Here is a 20193-nt window from a genome sequence, read left to right as displayed (position 1 = left end):
AGTTTTTACTATAAATAACTTATATTGTAACTTTTTTATAATTGACCGTAGGGAAAAACCAAGACCACTTTTCTGTGGTACAACATAGATGTTACTTTCCAATTTTAGGTGTATTTTAAGGTATCTCTACCTGGTAAGGAGTTTTTTTGTGGACTTAGAAAAACAAAACACTTAGTTATTACTAAACAACCACAAAATTAAAATTCCATTTGCAAATACAGGTGCTAGAGTAAAGAAATTTGCTGTGACGGGCGTATATTGTGACATTCTTGCACTCTTGTTATATAATATTGATTGATTCTCTTAATTATAATTACAGGTGTTTGTGTTAACAGATGGTGAAGTGAGCAATACACATCAGGTGCTTGGGCTTGTGAAAACACAATCACAGAAAACCAGTACAAGGTATTATTATTCAACTGTGCAATATTGGACACAGTATTTTATCAATTGTGCATATTATAATGAAACAGATGGAGGCAGTATCAAACTCAGCTGAACTAATAACTCAGGGCCCATACGAGAAAATGGGACTAATGGTTAAATTGAGATTGAATAATGAAATTATTATTAATCAAGTGATTTCATATTGACGTTCAACCTTGGGCTGATACGACCCTCCTCAGACAAGTAACAAGGCAAATATGAAATTATTGTATCCCCCGACAACAAACTTGTAAGGGGCGTATACTGGTTTCAGGTTGTCTGTCTGTCCGTCCGTCTGTCCGTCCGTAGACACAATCTTGTGCGCACAATTTCTCCTCATCCCCTTGACACAATTTAATGAAACTTCACACAAGTGATCAGTAACAACAGTTGTTGTGCATGGGGCATGTTAAGTTCTTTCAAAAAAAAATTGCAGAGTTATGGGACTTTGTTTTTTGTTACTTTACTATATACATAGACCAATCTTGTGTGCACCATCTCTCCTCATCCCCTTGACACAATTTAATGAAACTTCACACAAGTGATCAGTAATAACAGTTGTTGTGCATGGGGCATGTTAGGTTCTTTCAGAAAAAAAATTACAGAGTTACGGGACTTTGTTTTTTGTTACACCACTATATACATAGACACAATCTTGTGCGCACCATCTCTCCTCATCCCCATGACACAATTTAATGAAACTTCACACAAGTGATCAGTAACAACAGTAGTTGTGCATGGGGCATGTTAGGTTCTTTCAACGACAATAATTGCAGAGTTATGGGACTTTGTTTCTTGTTAACATACAGTCTGCATATGCAATCTTGTGCGTGCCTAATCTTCTGAACCCTTGCACACAATTTAATGAAACTTAACACAAGTGATCAGTACCAACCCTAGTTGTGCATGGTGCATGTTACGTTCTTTTAGATAAATATTCTGCATAGTTATGGGACTTTGTTTTTTGTTACTATACAGTCCACATAATTATGCAATCTTGTGTACATCAAATTGCAATGTACTATGTGAGTGCATGTGGGGGGTACATTCATCACCTTTAGTGATAGCTCTGGTTTGATTTGGAACATTATAATATGATGTGAGTAAATTTATATATTTTCATGCAGCCTTGGGCAAGTACCACTGAACTGTTACCGGATCAGTGTGAAAACATGTGTTAATTCACAGTTTTACTAGATAACTTTTAATTGTTTTAAATCAAATACATGTCAGTAAAATAGTTCACTTTCCTGGACAATATATATTACCTAGTGTTTGCAGTGTTTGCTTATTGACATAATATTGATGACTTGGTGTAAAACATGGCCAACTGACCATTTGTCACAAACCCATATTTTTACATACATTGTATTTTGGAAAAGCATGAAGAGACGCTCATTCTACAAGAATATTTGAATGAAGCATTACTAAAAGATTAAAAAAAAATCATTATTTTTTGTGGAACTGAATGGCATTTGGTAGCATTTGATGGAAAATATAGTGAAAATCAAGGGAAATTTATGGGATTTCTTTTCAATTCCATTTTTTAAACTGTTTGCCATTGAATGACAGCAAAAGCACCCCAGATGCAGTTATTGTAAGATTTATTCACTGGTTGTTTGTGAGGATGGGAATTGCCGGCTTTAAAGGGTAACTGTTTAGGTGGTAACGAGGCTCTGCCGAGTTACCGCTTAAATAGCAACCTGAGAGCCGGATATTTCCATCTGCATCTACAACCAGTGATAGAATCTTTTTCTTGCATATCATATTCAAGAAATAATAAAATCAATCGAACGGCTTTGTTTTTAGAACTATTTCTTACAGCAGCGTATTTAAACAAAGCGTGGGAAACCAACATCCATAAACAGGAAAAACATCATGATGTTTCAAAGACAAATAATGTTTAGTTCCGGTTTTGTTTGATCAGTTGCAGCGTAATGTTATGAATTTTTGATAAAATAATGTTTTTTGAATTGAGAAATACACTATCAGGAATACAGAGGAACTGTCAAGGTATTGGACTTTTATTCTGTTTTTTGAAATTAAATATAAAATACTACATTAATCGTCCACATATATGTAGTTCGTAATACGTCATTTACTGCACGAGAGTAATCTTACACCCAGGGGTGTAAGATGGATTTTTCCAGCACCGGTAAAAAGAAGAAATTCTCGTCTGGTACGCAAGAAACTATCTTCTTTGCTTTATAATTCCAGAGTATTCTCCCTTGGAATTGGTCATGGAGTGTCAACTGCATTAGTGAAAGGAATAGCAAAAAATGGAGGTGGTAAGGCAGAATTTATTGTTGGAGGTGACCGTGTGCAGTCAAAGGTAAGTTTATCAGAAGTGTGTATAGTATTAGTATTATGGATGTATTATGATGAGTGGTTTTAAAATAAACAAAAACATGAAATTTATTTTACAGTATTATAGTTTTGAGAATCTGTGAAAATCCAGAGTTTACTATCCAGTTTTTGTACAATTTGTTATTTTATATGTTACATGCATTTCCTAAAACTGTTTCCTCAAAAATTCTGTTTATTTAAAATGTTCATTGACTTTGCAGGCATCATGTTCTTATAAGTTTTTGTGCATGTATGAACCAAAACATAATGGTAGTTTCGAATTGAAGTTTAGGTTATATTTTAGGTTATACCATGTAATAGAGAGTTTAGCTATAACTGTCCTCAACATAACTTCAGATACTTTAGTGGCTGTACTTGGCAAGATATTGTATTGATGTAGAGAAAACTAATGTAAAATCTAACATCTCAGTTTGCATGAAAAACAGGTGTAATATACATTAAATTTAGTTTTCTTAGTTGCTTCTGCACTGTTATTTTTGTCATCAACAGGTTGTTTCATTACTGAAGTGTGCAATGCAGCCAGCCATTACAGATGTCACCATCAGCTGGCATCTGCCACCTGATGTGACCCCTGTTTCCATACCAACTGAACCTCCAACCATTATATCTGCTGGGGAAAGACTAACTTTATTTGCCATCTTGCAAGGAGTTGATAAAGAGGTGAGGTTTTACAGGACAGAAATTCAAATTTCCTAATTACAGCGGGAGGTACATGCCTTCCAATTGGCAATATGATTTCACAAAAGCAGGGTTATTTTTCCTGATTTTTAAGTTTCATACCTTATGCTTACAACTTGTTTTGAATATTGGATACAGTCTCATTTTGAGGCCAGGTGAAAAGAGTTGAGCGATTCAGCCAATCAAATTGTCCCCTTTCATGATTGTCCATCAGTAGACCATTTAATTTCCAATCAGTAAATGGAGAACACTTGGGCGTATACTTGCTAACCTGCAATGCTGATTGACTGTGGTCTGCTGACCCCTGTAGTTTTTGGTCAAAGGTCAAGTTCAATGTCTAGACTCAAAATAGTTTCCAACCAATAACTCGAGATGCCTGAGCCTGCAGCTGTTAGTGTTAAGGTCAGAATGGCCGCAAGACTTAAAACAGTTTCCATTTAATTTATTGGAAGAAAGTTAGGTCTATGGCTGTCAAACTTCATGTTAGGTTTACCTGTGGTCAGTAAATGACCGTTATCATTTTAGTGGTTAGTAAGCTAAAGGTCACTGTCACTGATCTTTAAATGGAACATGGTTTTGGATGACTAACTTGGTAGGCGTTCAGTCTTCATAGGCTGGTTGCAAATGGTCATAAGATGACCCCTATTATCTTGCTTTCAAATTACTTTGAAAGTGTTTTTCATGAAATGGGTGCTTTTTATGCCCCCACACATTCACGTGGGGGCATAAAGCGTTGCTGCTGTCCGTACATACGTCCTGAAATCTTGTGTATCCAGCTCCTCCCACTTTTTTAGCCTGATTTGCTTCAAACTTCCATAGATGCTAGCTGTGCAGATGACTAAAAAGGAATGATTTTTTCTTTGACTTTTTACCACAGTTATGGCCCTTTGATAGTTTTACACTATAGAATATAGAGAAAAAACCTGTGTGTCCAACTTCTGCCACATTATTAGCCTGATTTGCTTCAGACTTTCATAGATGAACAAACTTGATATGCAGATGACCATAAAGGAATGAAATGATTTTTTTCTGTGACTTGTTTTACTGCAGTTGTGGCCTTTTGATAGTTTTGCTATATAGAATATAGAGAAAAATCTTGTGCCTCGTACACTTTTTGAAGGAATGGGTTCAAAGTTGCTCAGATGCACAACCTTATCTGAATACAATTTGCTTCAAACTTTTAGATGAATATCCTTCTTGTGAAGATGGTAATTACTGAAAACTTTGGATGGCACAGTATATGGGGACATCCGTGTCCAGTGGACACAGTTCTCGTTGAATCTGGTATAATATATATTATTTTGGGGTCAGTAGGTTAAAGAATTAAGTTCACACTGACCTCAAGACTGAAAATGGTTCATAACTGGAGAACCCTTGAAACCTTGGACTGTCAGACTTGATAGGATGATTGACTGTTGTCAGCGGATGACCCTTATCGAATTGGGAATAAGTAGAGTGAAAGGTCAAGATTTCCATGACCCTGAGACTAAAAACATTTTGTAGATCTGTAAATGGAGAAATCCATATACTTTCGTTTGTCTTTGGTCAGTGTCATTGATTTTGGGGTCAGTAGCTCAAAGTCAAGGTCACAGTGACTTCAAGTAACTAGAGAATACTTCGTAGGATATCAAACTTTGTATGATAATTACCTGTGGTTAGTAGATAATCCCTTTTATTTTAGGGGTCAAATGTCAAGGTCACAGTTACATTATAGGCTTAATATTAGCATTTTCTTATTATAAACTGGAGAATGCTTGTTTGAAATTTGGTTTATATTTAGAAATTGAAATATTGTGATTGTTTTCAGTAGTAAATGATCGGCAATATATCAGTATTAAATGAAGATTAAGTAATTTATTTGCAGAAAAATTATCCTGAAAGTTCAGTGACCTTGAAAGGTCAGCAAGATGGAAAACCAGTAACATACAGTTTGACTTTTGCCCTTGGTAAATCGTCAGAGGTCAATGTCTCAGCACCTGTTCATCGCTTAGCAACAAAAGCGCAAATAAAGCTTCTACAGGATGAGGAATCGGCAAAGTTAAATGAAGGTATTTATAGTTAAAAAGCTGCTGGCCAGATTTATGTAAAAGCTTTTGAAAAAGATTTTTTTTTATTTGTAATTGTTAAGTTTAAAAATTGTGATTCAGTGAGTGTTAGCCAATTCTTTGCTTGACTATTCAAAGAATAAGGAGAGCTTTTACATGTACCCTGGTATCGGCATTATACTCAGATTAATGGTTTTTAGCAAGTTTCTTAGTTTCACTTTATCTTCTTAAGTACTGCCCCTATTACCATCAGACTTCACAAAATGCCATGGATTTCAAGTCTAAAATGTTATTGTTCAGATCAAAGAGCTATAAAATATAATGTTTTTTTATAACACTTCTTTGTTCAGATTTTGGTCAAGCCGCAGATTGAGCGTCTGATTATTCAAAATTATTTGTATTAATTTTGTGTTTTATACAAGTTAGATTTTTACTGGACATATTTAGCTCACCTGTCACATAGTGACTGAGCTTTTGTGATCACCCTTCGTCCGTCATCAGTCCGTGCGTCCGTCCGTCCGTCAACAATTTCTTGTCTGCACGATAGTGGTTTCATTTATGATTTTATTTTAACCAAACTTGCACACAACTTGAATCACCATAAGATCTCGATTCCTGTCTTGAACTGGCCAGATCCCATTATAGGTTCCAGAGTTATGGCCCCTGAAAGCGCCAAAATTAGCTATTTTGACCTTGTCTGCACAATAGCAGCTTTATTTATGATTTGATTTTTACCAAACTGGCACACAACTTGTATCATCATCAGATCTTGGTTCCTTTCTTGAACTGGCCAGATTCCTTTATGGGTTCCAGAGTTATGGCCCCTGAAAGGACCAGAATTAGCTATTTTGACCTTGTCTGCACAATAGCAGCTTCATTTATGATTTTATTTTAACCAAACTTTCACACAACTTGTATCACCACAAGATCTTGGTTCCTTTCTTGAATTGGCGAGATTCCATTATGGGTTCCAGAGTTATGGCCCCTCTAAAGGTCCAAAATTGGCTATTTTGGCTTTTGCAGCCATATAGAGACTTCATTTATGGTTTTATTTGATACAAACTTCCAAAATATCTTCAACAACAATAAATCTTGGATTCCATGTATCACTATAAGATCTTGAACTGGCAAGATTCCGTTATGGGTTCCAGAGTTATGGCCCCTGAAAGGGCCAGAATTAGCTATTTTGACCTTGTCTGCTCAATAGCAGCTTCATTTATGATTTTATTTTAACCAAACTTTCACACAACTTGTATCACTATAAGATCATGGTTCCTTTCTTGAACTGGTGAGATTTCTTTATGGGTTCCACAGTTATGGCCCCTGAAAGGGCCAGAATTAGCTATTTTGACCTTGTCTGCACAATGGCAGCTTCATTTATGATTTGAATTTAATCAGACTTGCACAAAACTTGTGTCGCCATAAGATCTCAGTTCCTTTGTTGAACCGGCCAGATCCTGTAATGGGTTTCAGAGTTATGGCCCCAGAAAGGGCCAGAATTAGCTATTTTGACCTTGTCTGCACAAAAGCAGCTTCATTTATGATTTGATTTTAACCAAACTTGCACACAACTTGTATCACCACAAGATCTTGGTTCCTTTCTTGATCTGGCCAGATTCCATTGTGGGTTCCAGAGTTATGGCCCCCTAAAGGTCCAAAATTGGCTATTTTGGCTTTTGCAGCCATATAGAGACTTCATTTATGGTTTTATTTGATACAAACTTCCAAAATATGATTTGAATCTTGACCTTGTCTGCACAATAGCAGCTTCATTTATGATTTGAATTTAATCAAAATTGCACAAAACTTGTGTTGCCATAAGATCTCAGTTCCTTTGTTGAACCGGCCAGATCCCATAATGGGTTTCAGAGTTATGGCCCCTGAAAGGGCCAGAATTAGCTATTTTGACCTTGTCTGCACAATAGCAGCTTCATTTATGATTTGATTTTAACCAAACTTGCACACAACTTGTGTCACCACAAGATCTTGGTTCCTTTCTTGATCTGGCCAGATTCCATTATGGGTTCCAGAGTTATGGCCCCCTAAAGGTCCAAAATTGGCTATTTTGGCTTTTGCAGCCATATAGAGACTTTTTCCATGACAACTCAGATCCAGTCGTAGGTTCCAGAGTTATTTTATATCTGATTACCTCCCCTGATTGTAATCAAAATGGATTTATATCAGTAAGTACTTATAGGACTTATTTGAAATTTCATCATTGTCATTAGTTGGACTGAGCCAATCAGGGTAGATATCTATGGACTGATTTTATGTCAAATTACCTCCCTTTTTTTAGCTCACCTGTCACGAAGTGACAACGTGAGCTTTTGTGATGGCGCAGCGTCCATCGTCCGTGCGTAAACTTTTCCTTGTGACATCTCTAGAGGTCACAGTTTTCATGGGATCTTTATGAAAATGGGTCAGAACGTTCATCTTGGTAAATTCTAGGTCAAGTTCGAAACTGGGTCACATGCAGCCAAAAACTAGGTCAGTAGGTCAAAAAATAGAAAAACCTTGTGACCACTCTAGAGGCCATAATTTTCAATGGATCTTCATGAAAACTGGTCAGAATGTTCACCTTGATGATATCTAGGTCAAGTTTGAAACTGGGTCACATGCCTTCAAAAACTAGGTCAGTAGGTCAAATAATAGAAAAACCTTGTGACCTCTCTAGAGGCCATATTTTTCATGGGATCTGTATGAAATTTGGTCTGAATGTTCATCTTGATGATATCTAGGTCAAGTTTGAAACTGGGTCACGTGCGGTCAAAAACTAGCTCAGTAGGTCTAAAAGTAGAAAAACCTTGTGACCTCTCTAGAGGCCATACTTTTGAATGGATCTTCTTAAAAATTAGTCAGAATGTGCACCTTGATGATATCTAGGTCAGTTTTGAAACTGGGTCACGTGCCTTCAAAAACTAGGTCAGTAGGTCAGATAATAGAAAAACCTTGTGACCTCTCTAGAGGCCATATTTTTCATGGGATCTGTATGAAAGTTGGTCTGAATGTTCATCTTGTTGATATCTAGGTCAAGTTTGAAACTGGGTCACGTGTGGTCAAAAGCTAGGTCAGTAGGTCTAAAAAATAGAAAAACCTTGTGACCTCTCTAGAGGCCATACTTGTGAATGGATCTTCATGAAAATTGGTCAGAATGTTCACCTTGATGATATATAAGTCAGGTTTGAAAGCGAGTCACGTACCCTCAATAACTAGGTCAGTAAGTCAAATAATAAAAAAACCTTGTGACCTGTTTAGTGGCCATATTTTTCATGGGATCTGTATGAAAGTTGGTCTGAATGTTCACCTTGACGATATCTAGGTCAAGTTTGCAACTGGGTCACGTGCCTCAAAAACTAGGTCAGTAGGTCAAATAATAGAAAAATCTTGTGACCTCTCTAGAGGCCATATTTTTCATGTGATCTGTATAAAAGTTGGTCTGAATGTTCATCTTGATGATATCTAGTTCAGGTTCGAAACTGGGTCACGTGCGGTCAAAAACTAGGTCAGTAGATCTAAAAATAGAAGAGCCTTGTGACCTCTCTAGAGGCCATACTTGTGAATGGATCTTCTTAAAAATTGGTCAGAATGTTCACCTTGATGATATCTAAGTCAGGTTTGAAAGTGAGTCATGTGCGGTCAATAACTAGGTCAGTAGGTCAAATAATGAAAAAACCTTGTGACCTGTCTAGTGGCCATATTTTTCATGGGATCTGTATGAAAGTTGGTCTGAATGTTCATCTTGATAATATCTAGGTCAAATTTGAAACTGGGTCAACTGCGATCAAAAACTAGGTCAGTAGGTCTAAAAATAGAAAAACCTTGTGACCTCTCTAGAGGCTATATTTTTCATAAAATCTTCATGAAAATTGGTCAGAATGTTCACCTTGATGATATCTAGGTCAAGTTTGAAACTGGGTCACGTGCCATCAAAAACTAGGTCAGTAGGTCAAATAATAGAAAAACCTTGTGACCTCTCTAGAGGCCATATGCTTCATGTGATCTCTATAAAAGTTGGTCTGAATGTTCATCTTGATGATATCTAGTTCAGGTTCGAAACTGGGTCACGTGCGGTCAAAAACTAGGTCAGTAGATCTAAAAATAGAAGAGCCTTGTGACCTCTCTAGAGGCCATACTTGTGAATGGATCTTCTTAAAAATTGGTCAGAATGTTCACCTTGATGATATCTAAGTCAGGTTTGAAAGTGAGTCATGTGCCATCAATAACTAGGTCAGTAGGTCAAATAATAAAAAAACTTTGTGACCTCTCTAGAGGCCATATTTGTCATGGGATCTGTATGAAAGTTGGTCTGAATGTTCATCTTGATGATATCTAGGTCAAGTTTGAAACTGGATCAACTGCGATCAAAAACTAGGTCAGTAGGTCTAAAAATAGAAAAACTTTGTGACCTCTCTAAAGGCCATACTTTTGAATGGATCTTCATTAAAATTGGTCAGACTGTTCACCTTGATGATAGCCTGCCCGCTTAGCTCCGTAGGTAAAAGCATTGGTTTACGGATCGCGGGGTCGCGAGTTCGATCCTCGGGCGAGGCGTATGTTCTCCGTGACTATTTGATAAACGACATTTTATCTGAAATCATTAGTCCTTTACCTGTGATAATTCATGTGGGGAAGTTGCCAGTTACTTGCAGAGAATAGGTTTGTACTGGTACAGAATCCAGGAACACTGATTAGGTTAACTGCCCGCCGTTACATGACTGAAATACTGTTGAAAAACGACGTTAAACCCAAAACAAACAAAACAAAAAAAATCACCTTGATGATATCTAGGTCAAATATGAAACTGGGTCACATGCCGTCAATAACTAGGTCAGTAGGTCAAATAATAAAAAACCTTGTGACCTCTCTAGAGGCCATATTTTTCAATAGATTTTCATGAAAATTGGTCAGAAGTTTTATCTTGATGATATCTAGGTCAGGTTCAAAACTGGGTCACATGAGCTCAAAAACTAGGTCACTATGTCAAATAATAGAAAAAACCATGTCATACTCAGTTCAAAACTGGGTCATGTGGGGACAGGGGAGCGATTCAGGACCATCATGGTCCTCTTGTTCAAATTAAAATGGGTATATCTCTGTAACTAACGAAGATACTGATCTGAAATTTCATTTATGTCAACAGATTTATTTGGCAGATCCTTCTTTTGTTCACTTACAATAATTTTCTTTTTAATTACTTCCCTTTACGTTAGTATAAACAGCTTATTTTGAGTAACTTTTTAGCTCACCTGTCACAAAATGACAAGATGAGCTTTTGTGATCGCGCAGCGTCTGTCCGTGCGTCCGTCCGTGCGTGCGTAAACTTTTGCTTGTGACCACTCTAGAGGTCACATTTTTCATGGGGTCTTTCTGAAAATTGGTCAGAATGTTCACCTTGATGATATCTAAGTGAAGTTCGAAACTGGGTCACATGCGGTCAAAAACTAGGTCAGTAGGTCTAAAAATAGAAAAACCTTGTGACCTCTTTAGAGGCCATATTTTTCACAAGATCTTCATGAAAATTGGTCAGAATGTTCACCTTGATGATATCTAGGTCAAGTTCGAAACTGGGTCACGTGCCTTCAAAAACTAGGTCAGTAGGTCAAATAATAGAAAAACCTTGTGACCACTCTAGAGGCCATATTTTTCATGAGATCTGTATGAAAGTTGGTCTGAAAGTTCATCTTGATGATATTTAGGTCAAGTTCGAAACTGGGTCACGTGCGGTCAAAAACTAGGTCAGTAGGTCTAAAAATAGATAAACCTAGTGACCTCTCTAGAGGCCATACTTTTCAATGGATATTCATGAAAATTGGTCAGAATGTTTATCTTGATGATATCTAGGTCAGGTTCGAAACTGGGTCACGTCCGGTCCAAAACTAGGTCAGTAGGTCAAATAATAGAAAAACCTTGTGACCTCTGTAGAGGCAGTATTTATGTCTCCCCCAGGAGACATATTGTTTTTGCCCTGTCCGTCCGTCCGTCCGTCCGTACGTCACACTTCATTTCCGAGCAATAACTGGAGAACCATTTGACCTAGAACCTTCAAACTTCATAGGGTTGTAGGGCTGCTGGAGTAGACGACCCCTCCGTCAAAGGTCAAGGTCACAGGGGCCTGAACATTGAAAACCATTTCCGATCAATAACTAGAGAACCACTTTACACAGAATGTTGAAACTTCATAGGGTGATTGGTCATGAAGAGTAGATGACCCCTATTGATTTTGGGGTCACTCCGTCAGAGGTCAAGGTCACAGGGGCCTGAACATTGAAAACCATTTCCGATCAATAACTAGAGAACCACTTGACCCAGAATGTTGAAACTTCATAGGATGATTGGTCATGAAGAGTAGATGACCCCTATTGATTTTGGGGTCACTCCGTCAAAAGTCAAGGTCACAGGGGCCCGAACATTGAAAACCATTTCCAATCAATAACTAGAGAACCACCTGACCCAGAATGTTGAAACTTGATAGGATGATTGGTCATAAAGAGTAGATGACCCTTATTGATTATGGGATCACTCCATCAAAGGTCAAGGTCACAGGGGCCTGAACATTGAAAACCATTTCTGATCAATAACTAGAGAACCACTTGACCCAGAATGTTGAAACTTCATAGGATGATTGTACATGCAAAGTAGATGACCCCTATCGATTTTGGGGTCACTCCATTAAAGGTCAAGGTCACAGGGGCCTGAACATTGAAAACCGTTTCAGGTCATTAACTTGAGAACCACTTGACCCAGAATGTTGAAACTTAATAGGATGATTGGTCATAAAGAGTAGATGACCCCTAATGATTTTGGGGTCACTCTGTGAAAGGTCAAGGTCACAGGGGCCCGAACATTGAAAACCATTTCCGGTCAGTAACTTGAGAACCACTTGACCCAGAATGATGAAACTTCATAGGATGATTGGTCATGCAGAGTAAATGAACCCTAACGATTTAAGGGTCACTCTGTTAAAGGTCAAGGCCACAGGGGCCTGAACATGGAAAACCATTTCCAATCAATAACTTGAGAACCTCTCGACCCAGAATGTTGAAACTTCATAGGATGATTGTTCATGCAGAGTAAATGACCCTTATTGTTTTTGGGGTCACTCCATTAAAGGTCAAGGTCACAGGGGCCTGAACATTGATAACCAGTTCCCATCAATAACTTGAGAACCAGTTGACCCAGAATGTTGAAACTTCATAGGATGATTGAACATGCAGAGTAGATGACCCCTATTGATTTTGGGGTCAGTCTATTAAAAGTCAAGGTCACAGTGGCCTGTTCATGTAAAATCATTTTTTGGAAATAACTTGAGAACCACTTGACCTACAATGTTGAAACTTAATAGGATGATTGGACATGCAGAGTAGATGACCCCTATTTATTTTGAGGTCACTTGATCAAAGGTCAAGGTCACAGGAGCCTGAACAGTGACTTGAGAACCACTAGGCCACGAGTGTTGAAATTTAGCGGGATGACTGGACATGCAAAGTAGATGATCCCTATTGCAGCCAACCATCGGTGTCTCTTTGACTTTTGCTCCTGACCCCTATTGACTTCTTGCCTATAGGACTTTGCATTGGGGGAGACATGCGCTTTTTTACAAAAGCATTTTCTAGTTTTCATGGGATCTGCATGAAAATTGGTCAGAATGTTCATCTAGATGATATCTAGGTCATGTTTGAAACTGGGTCAACTGCGGTCAAAAACTAGGTCAGTAGGTCAAATAATAGAAAATCCTTGTGACCTCTCTAGAGGTCATATTGTTCATTGGATCTGCATGAAAATTAGTCAGAATGTTCATCTTGATGATAACTAGGTCAAGTTCGAAACTGGGTCACGTCCGGTCCAAAACTAGGTCAGTAGGTCAAATAATATAAAAACCTTGTGACCTCTGTAGAGACCATATTTTTCATGGGATCTGCATGAAAATTGATGAGAATTGGTGAGAATGTTCATCCTGATGATATCTAGGTCAGGCTCAAAACTGGGTCAACTGCGGTCCAAAACTAGGTCAGTAGGTCTAAAAATAGAAAATCCTTGTGACCTCCCTAGAGGCCATATTTTTCAATGGATCTTCATGAAAATTGGTCAGAATGTTCACCTTGATGATATCTAAGTCAAGTTTGAAACTGCGTCACGTGCGATCCAAAACTAGGTCATTAGGTCAAATAAAAGAAAAACCTTGTGACCTCTCTAGAGGTCATATTTTTCATGGGATCTGCATGCAAATTGGTCAGAATGTTCATCTTGATGATATCTAGGTCAGGCTCGAAACTGGGTTACGTGCGGTCAAAAACTAGGTCAGTAGGTCAAATAAAAGAAAAAACTTGTGACCACTCTAGAGGCCATATTTTTCATGGGATCTGTATGAAAGTTGGTCTGAATGTTCATCTTGATGATATCTAGGTCAGTTTTGAAACCGGGTCAGCTGCGGTCAAAAACTAGGTCACTAGGTCTAAACATAGAAAAACGTTGTGACCTCTCTAGAGGCCATATTTTTCAATGGATCTTCATGAAAACTGGTGAGAATGTTCACCTTGATGATATCTAGGTCAAGTACAAAACTGGGTCACATGCCTTCAGAAACTAGGTCATTATGTCAAATAATAGAAAAACCTTGTGACCTCTCTAGTTGCCATATTTTTCAATGGATCTTCATGAAAATTGGTCAGAATTTTTATCTTGATGATGTCTAGGTCAAGTTCAGAACTAGGTCACGTGAGCTCTAAAACTAGGTCACTATGTCAAATAATAGAAAAAACGACGGCATACTCAGTTCATGTGGGGACAGGGGAGCGATTCAGGACCATCATGGTCCTCTTGTTTATTATTGGCCGTAGGGAAAACCGAGACCACTTTCCTGTGACACAACATGGATGGTACCTCCAATTTTTAGGTGTATTTTGACATATCTGTACCTTTTAAGATTTTTTTTTTCTTTTTTGTTAAATTTCTTCCCTTTGTTGTTTCTGTCCTTTGGACTTAGATTTTTTTCTGAGAACCGTCTTGTCCCCAAGTGCAATGATAACAGGTGAGTGATATAGGGCTATGATGGCCCTCTTGTTAAAAAAATCTTCTTGAAAACCACTGGGCAGAATTACACCAAACTTCACAGTAATGATACTTGGGTAGCCCCCTTTCAAAATTGTTCAAAGAATAATTCCATGCAGAACTCTAGTTGCCATGGCAACTGAAAGGAAAATCTTTAAAAATCTTTTTGTCCAAAACCACATGGCCTAGGGCTTTGATATCTGGTGTGTAGCATCATCTAGTAGTCCTCAACCAAAAGTGTTCAAATTATCCCCCTAGGGTCAAATATGGCCCCGCCCTAGGGGTCACATGGTTTATATAGACTTATATAGGGAAAACTTTGAAAATCTTCTTGTACAAAACCACATGGCCTAGGCCTTTGATATTTGGTATGTAGCATCTGGTGGTCCTCTACCAAGATTGTTCAAATGATCCCCCTAGGGTCAAATATGGCCCCGCCCTTGGGGTCACATGGTTTATATAGACTTATATAGGGAAAACTTTGAAAATCGTCTTGTACAAAACCACATGACCTAGGCCTTTGATATTTGGTATGTAGCATCTAGTGGTCCTCTACCAAGATTGTTCAAATTATCCCCCTAGGGTCAAATATGGCCCCAACCCAGGGGTCACATGGTTTATATAGACTTATATAGGGAAAACTTTGAAAATCTTCTTGTACAAAACCACATGGCCTAGGGCTTTGAAATTTGGTATGTAGCATTATCTATTGGTCCTGTACCAAGATTTTTCAAATTAACCCTCTAGGATCAAAGATGGCCCCTCCCCGGGGTTTCCAAGTTTTACATAGACGTATAGGAAAAAAAATTTAAAAATCTTCTTGTCTGAAACCACAACACTTTGACCTTTGATATTTGGTTTGTAGCATTGTCTGATGGTCCTCAACCAAAATTGTTCAAATTGTACCCTTTGGGTGAAAAGTGGCCCTGCCCTGGGGGTCCCATACACAGTTTTGCACACAAATCGTAAAACTGAATTTCATTGGCCATGAATGTAACCTGCTGACTTTCTTAGTATTTTATCATCAGTTTGACATTTGAAACATGTAGCTCATATTACTTAGGTGAGCAAACCAGGGTCATCATGACCCTCTTGTATTGTCATATTTGTTAAAGATTTGCATTAACGATTATATATTTTGCTGAAATTCATTAAAAATGCAAGTTTGAAAAATAATTATCATCTCACTTTGCCACATCTTGGTTGCACAATAAATTCCCCAGAAATATTAATGATTTCACGGTGCAAGTAGCAAGTAAAACGAAGTATTTCCTAATCAAATTGAAGGGATGATCCAAAACTACACAGAAAAAAAAAGCAGTAAAATTATCATAGTTCTTTAGATTTTTGGTCATGTAAACTTCCACTTATTAGCAAGATGATGGCAAAATGTAGAAGCTCAACAAAAAATGATTGAGTTATACAAATATCATTATATTAAAAATAATACTAATCCCCCTAGAATGTATGTATCTACATGTGTGAATAATAGGCAGTGAATGGGGAAGAAACTGACTGGTTGGTCCCCCCCCCCCCCACCAAAGTACGTATGTGTCTGCATGTGTGAGTAATATGCAGTGAAGGGGGAAGAAACTGACTGGTTGGTTCTTTCCCCCTAGTGTGTATGTATCTACATGTGTGAGTAATATGAGGTGAAGGGGGAAGAATCTGACTGGTTGGTTTTTCCCCCTCTAGTATGTATGTGTCTACATGTGTGAATAATAGGCAGTGAAGAGGGAAGAAACTGATTGGTTGGTTCTTTCCCCCCCCTAGTATGTATGTATCTACATGTGTGAATAATAGGCGGTGAAGGGGAAAGAAAATGACTGGCTGAATAATACACAGTGCAGGGGGAAGAAACTGACTTTTTGGTTCTTTCTTATGTCAAGTTACTTCAAAATCCCTTTACGGATAGTAGAGGAACAGCCTGGACAAGAATTAACACATACGCACGCATGGATGTACGGACGGACAATACAATTTTATTTAATATGCCCAGCTTTGGAGGGCATAAAAATAATTATTGGGGAGAAAAAACCAACTAGTTTGATTTTTCTCCCCTTTTGTGTACAAAAATGAAGGGAAAAAACTGACTGGGGTAAAAATGGGGCTTTACACCAGTATTATCATCAAATTCAAATGGTTATGCACATTATATTATTATCATATTACTAGTATGCCAATTAAATTTCATATGATATACGCAACTTGAACCGTTTTTGTGTCCCCCACCACAAGAATGTGATAGTGGCACTTGGAGTAGCCCATGTCCATATGTCTGTCCGTCCGTCCGAAGTAGTGTCATGCATACTATGCAAATCTCAAAAACAATGTTTTTCCAAGAGTCATCAAACCTCACAGGATTGTCATTCAGCACGTGTAGTTGTCCAGCCAGACTAGAGTTAGGGCCCTTGTCTTAGTAAAAATATGCATTAAAAGGGCCAAAAAGTTTGTGTGTTATGTATTTCAAGAAGTATTCAACCTAAAATTATGAAACATTAAAAGAATATTGTTTAGCATGTGAAGTTTTGTACTTTGGATTTTGTTGAGATTTCACTCAGCAAGACCAGACTGATGACCCTTGACTTACTCAAAAATATGCATAAAATGGCAGAAAAAAATTGTGTCGCATGTGCCTTAAAACAAATTGACCTAGTGTCATGGAACATTATAGGAATATTATTCAGCATATGAAGTTCTGCACCTGGGTTACTGTTTGGGATTTCTGTTGGTCAGACCATAGCTATGGCTCTTGATTTAGTAAAAAATACGCATAAAGGGCATGTAAGGCTGTATAGCATGCATCTCAACAAGTTTTCACTTAGAGTCATAAAACATTGGTGGATTATTATGTAGCATGTGAAGTTGTGCAACTGGTGTTCTGTTTGGGATTTTACTAAGCCAGGCAGGAGCATATGTCTTAAAATATTTCACTTTGCCTAGTCGTGAAACTGTGTGCATTCACACATTCTGGTTGAATTTCAGACATTTTCAGCATAATTCCTTATCACCAGTCAAAAGGTTTTTTATTTACACAAGTTTGTAATAAACTGTAAACATACAGAAAAAAGCTGGTATTAGAGCAGTTGAGATTGTATAATTTGTACTAAGTTCACAGATGATCATGTGCATTCATTTAGTCAAAATGATATGATACTTTTTGGAGACATGATTTTGTTAATTTTAAAGATAAGATATATGGAGATGTTCTCAGATTGCCGATGTTTAGTTTTGTGGATTGATCCAGCCACAAACTCCACAGAAAGTAGTAACCAAGGAAAAATATTTCATAGTATTATATTTAAAATTGAAGTCTCAAACACTGTTTATTTCAGATACTTATCACATCTCTCCAGATTTGGGCCAGGAAATCAAAACATTTAGACAGAGAATTGTTGATCTTAGTCGTCATGGCAATATTGTATCGAAGTATTCAGCATTCGTTGCCATAGATACAGAGGGAAAGAAAGTTGAGGATAAAGCTGTTGAGAGACCATGTCCAGTACCTACTTTGTCCGAAGAATTTATGAGTGGACTGCAACCTGTAAGTTTTGAAGGACTGTGTTAATGAATGCATTTTAAGGGGTGTTCTAGAAGTTAGTTGCTAGACTGAAAACTTTAGTTATCACTGATCACAGTAACTTTCAGAACACACCTTGTAAGTTATTTCTCAAGGTTGGAGTTTCTTGATAATTAAGTAAGGTTTTAACCCTTACCTTGCTAAATTTCTATAATGAACTTGTCCATCTTCCAATTTAGACAGTTTCATAAACTGTTAATGATACTGACTGAATGGCAAACAGTACAGATCATGATCTAGATTATATGCCTCTGTTAAACTTTTAGGTCAAAGAAAATTCACTGTACATTATCTACTGTTTCACAGCTTTGGCCAGTATGTGTGACCATGACATTTATGTTAAGACCTAATACTTGCATGCAGCCCAGTTATGAGTTGGTTGTCAAACTATTAAAGTCTTAACAGTTATTGTAACAGTAGAAATGCAAAATTTTAATCTTAACATCGAAGTCGTTAATATTCCATTTGTCAGGTACACTGTTTTGCAGAATCGGTAAATGTCAAACATATTCATTGTTAAACAAGTGAATTAAAGAACAATGTGTCATGGACATTGTTATGTATGTTACCAATATTATCTATTTTTCTTTTAGAAAATTTTTGCTTCATATGCAAGCCCTCAGACTATGATGGTAAAGTATAGTACTTACATTTCTCATACTGCTGTGAAAGTGCTGCATTGCTAATAGCAAGCTTTTATAGTTAAGGCCCTTTGGTAGTTTTGCTATATAAAACGTAGAGAAAAATCTTGTGTGTCTAACTCCTTCCACACTTTTTAGCCTGATTTGCTTTAAACTTTGACAAATGAACAAGCTTAATGTGCAGATGACCATAAAGGAAGGAACTTTTTCTGTGACATTTTTACCACAGTTATGGCCCTTTGATAGTCTTGATATATAGAATATTGAGAAACGGCTTGTGTGCCACCAGCTCCTCAGACACTATTGAAAGACTGTGCTTGAAAGTATAACATATGAAAGACCTTAATGTGAGGATGACCATAAATAATGAACATTTTATACCCCCATCTCTGAAAGAGCTGAGCATATTATGTGAACATCCGTGGCAGGCGGGCGGCAGTTGGCGTCCAAAAGTATGTCCTCTCTCTAAGTCGAATTGTTTTCATTCGATCTGCACCGAACTTGCTTGCAATGTTCTTGAGCATAATATCAAATCCAAATCGCCACAGGCACTCTTGAATTATGGCCCTTTAATTAGTCAAAGTTCTATGACGGGCGTATTTTGTAACAGTCTAGCACTCTTGTTTCTGTGGCTATTTCGTCTAGAATTATGCCCCTTTCTTAATTCCACAAAATAGGCCAAAGTGAAGAAATTTAGTGTCAAAGGAATGTTAAAGTATCTGAGATGCACAATCTTATCTGAATACAATTTGCTTCAAACTTTTAGCTGAACTTCTTTTATGTGAAGTTGGTTAGTACTAAAAACTTTGCTATTCAGATGAAATCTTGAAAATATTCACCCACTGCACACTGAAATATGTATGTGTGAACATTTTCTAGTGTTGCAGTATGGACGCAGTTTTGGATCGAGGGGAGAAATTAGATGACTTGGTATTGCAGTCTGCACTTAGTGCGGGGAGCAACCAGTTTTACAGCAGGAAAGCTGCACCAGCGCGTAAAAAGATGGCAAAAGGGTATGGATTTGGAGGATTCAAGTTTCCATCTTTTGGTGGATTATTTTCAAAGAAGAGCAAGGACAAGGATTATGAAGATTCAAGTAATGCCTTTTTTTCTGAAACATCGTGTGCTGCTTTAGTCATACACGGTCTAAAAGTAAGTTTGGAGACTAATTACAAAGTCCCATTTCTCAGCACAGATTGGGAATTGATCAAAGGCAAGATTGCATTCTGGGTTTTCATTTCCTGTAATGTTTTCCTTTTTCGTCTGAAATGTCTTCCTCATTATTTACATCTACAAGATATGCTCGTTCAAATAACCATGGTCGAATGTTATGAAACAGAAATTGGAAACAAGTCACAAAATCCCAGCATCTGATTGGTTGTTTCTCAACACAAATTTGAAACTGACC

General features: G+C 37.5%; 1 protein-coding gene across 3 annotated transcripts in view; it reads left to right on the top strand.

Annotated features, from left to right (window-relative positions):
- LOC123563814 (von Willebrand factor A domain-containing protein 5A-like) overlaps positions 1-20193 on the top strand; it is a 61527-nt gene that overhangs the window by 24573 nt on the left and 16761 nt on the right. Inside the window, exons 9-15 of one of the 3 annotated variants that reach the window (XM_045356852.2) lie at positions 320-405; positions 2644-2758; positions 3283-3453; positions 5336-5519; positions 17900-18108; positions 18738-18776; positions 19665-19881. In XM_045356852.2, coding sequence (XP_045212787.2) covers positions 320-405; positions 2644-2758; positions 3283-3453; positions 5336-5519; positions 17900-18108; positions 18738-18776; positions 19665-19881 — 1021 coding nt within the window. Of the gene's footprint in view, positions 1-319; positions 406-2643; positions 2759-3282; positions 3454-5335; positions 5520-17899; positions 18109-18737; positions 18777-19664; positions 19938-20193 lie in introns of all 3 variants that reach the window. The other 2 variants (XM_053536431.1, XM_045356853.2) reach the window with 2 other exon arrangements.

This window comes from Mercenaria mercenaria, chromosome 2, assembly GCF_021730395.1.
Source record: "Mercenaria mercenaria strain notata chromosome 2, MADL_Memer_1, whole genome shotgun sequence".
NCBI lineage: Eukaryota > Metazoa > Mollusca > Bivalvia > Venerida > Veneridae > Mercenaria > Mercenaria mercenaria.
Note: the sequence above shows the minus strand (reverse complement) of the source record. Positions and strands in the feature narration are given on the sequence as shown.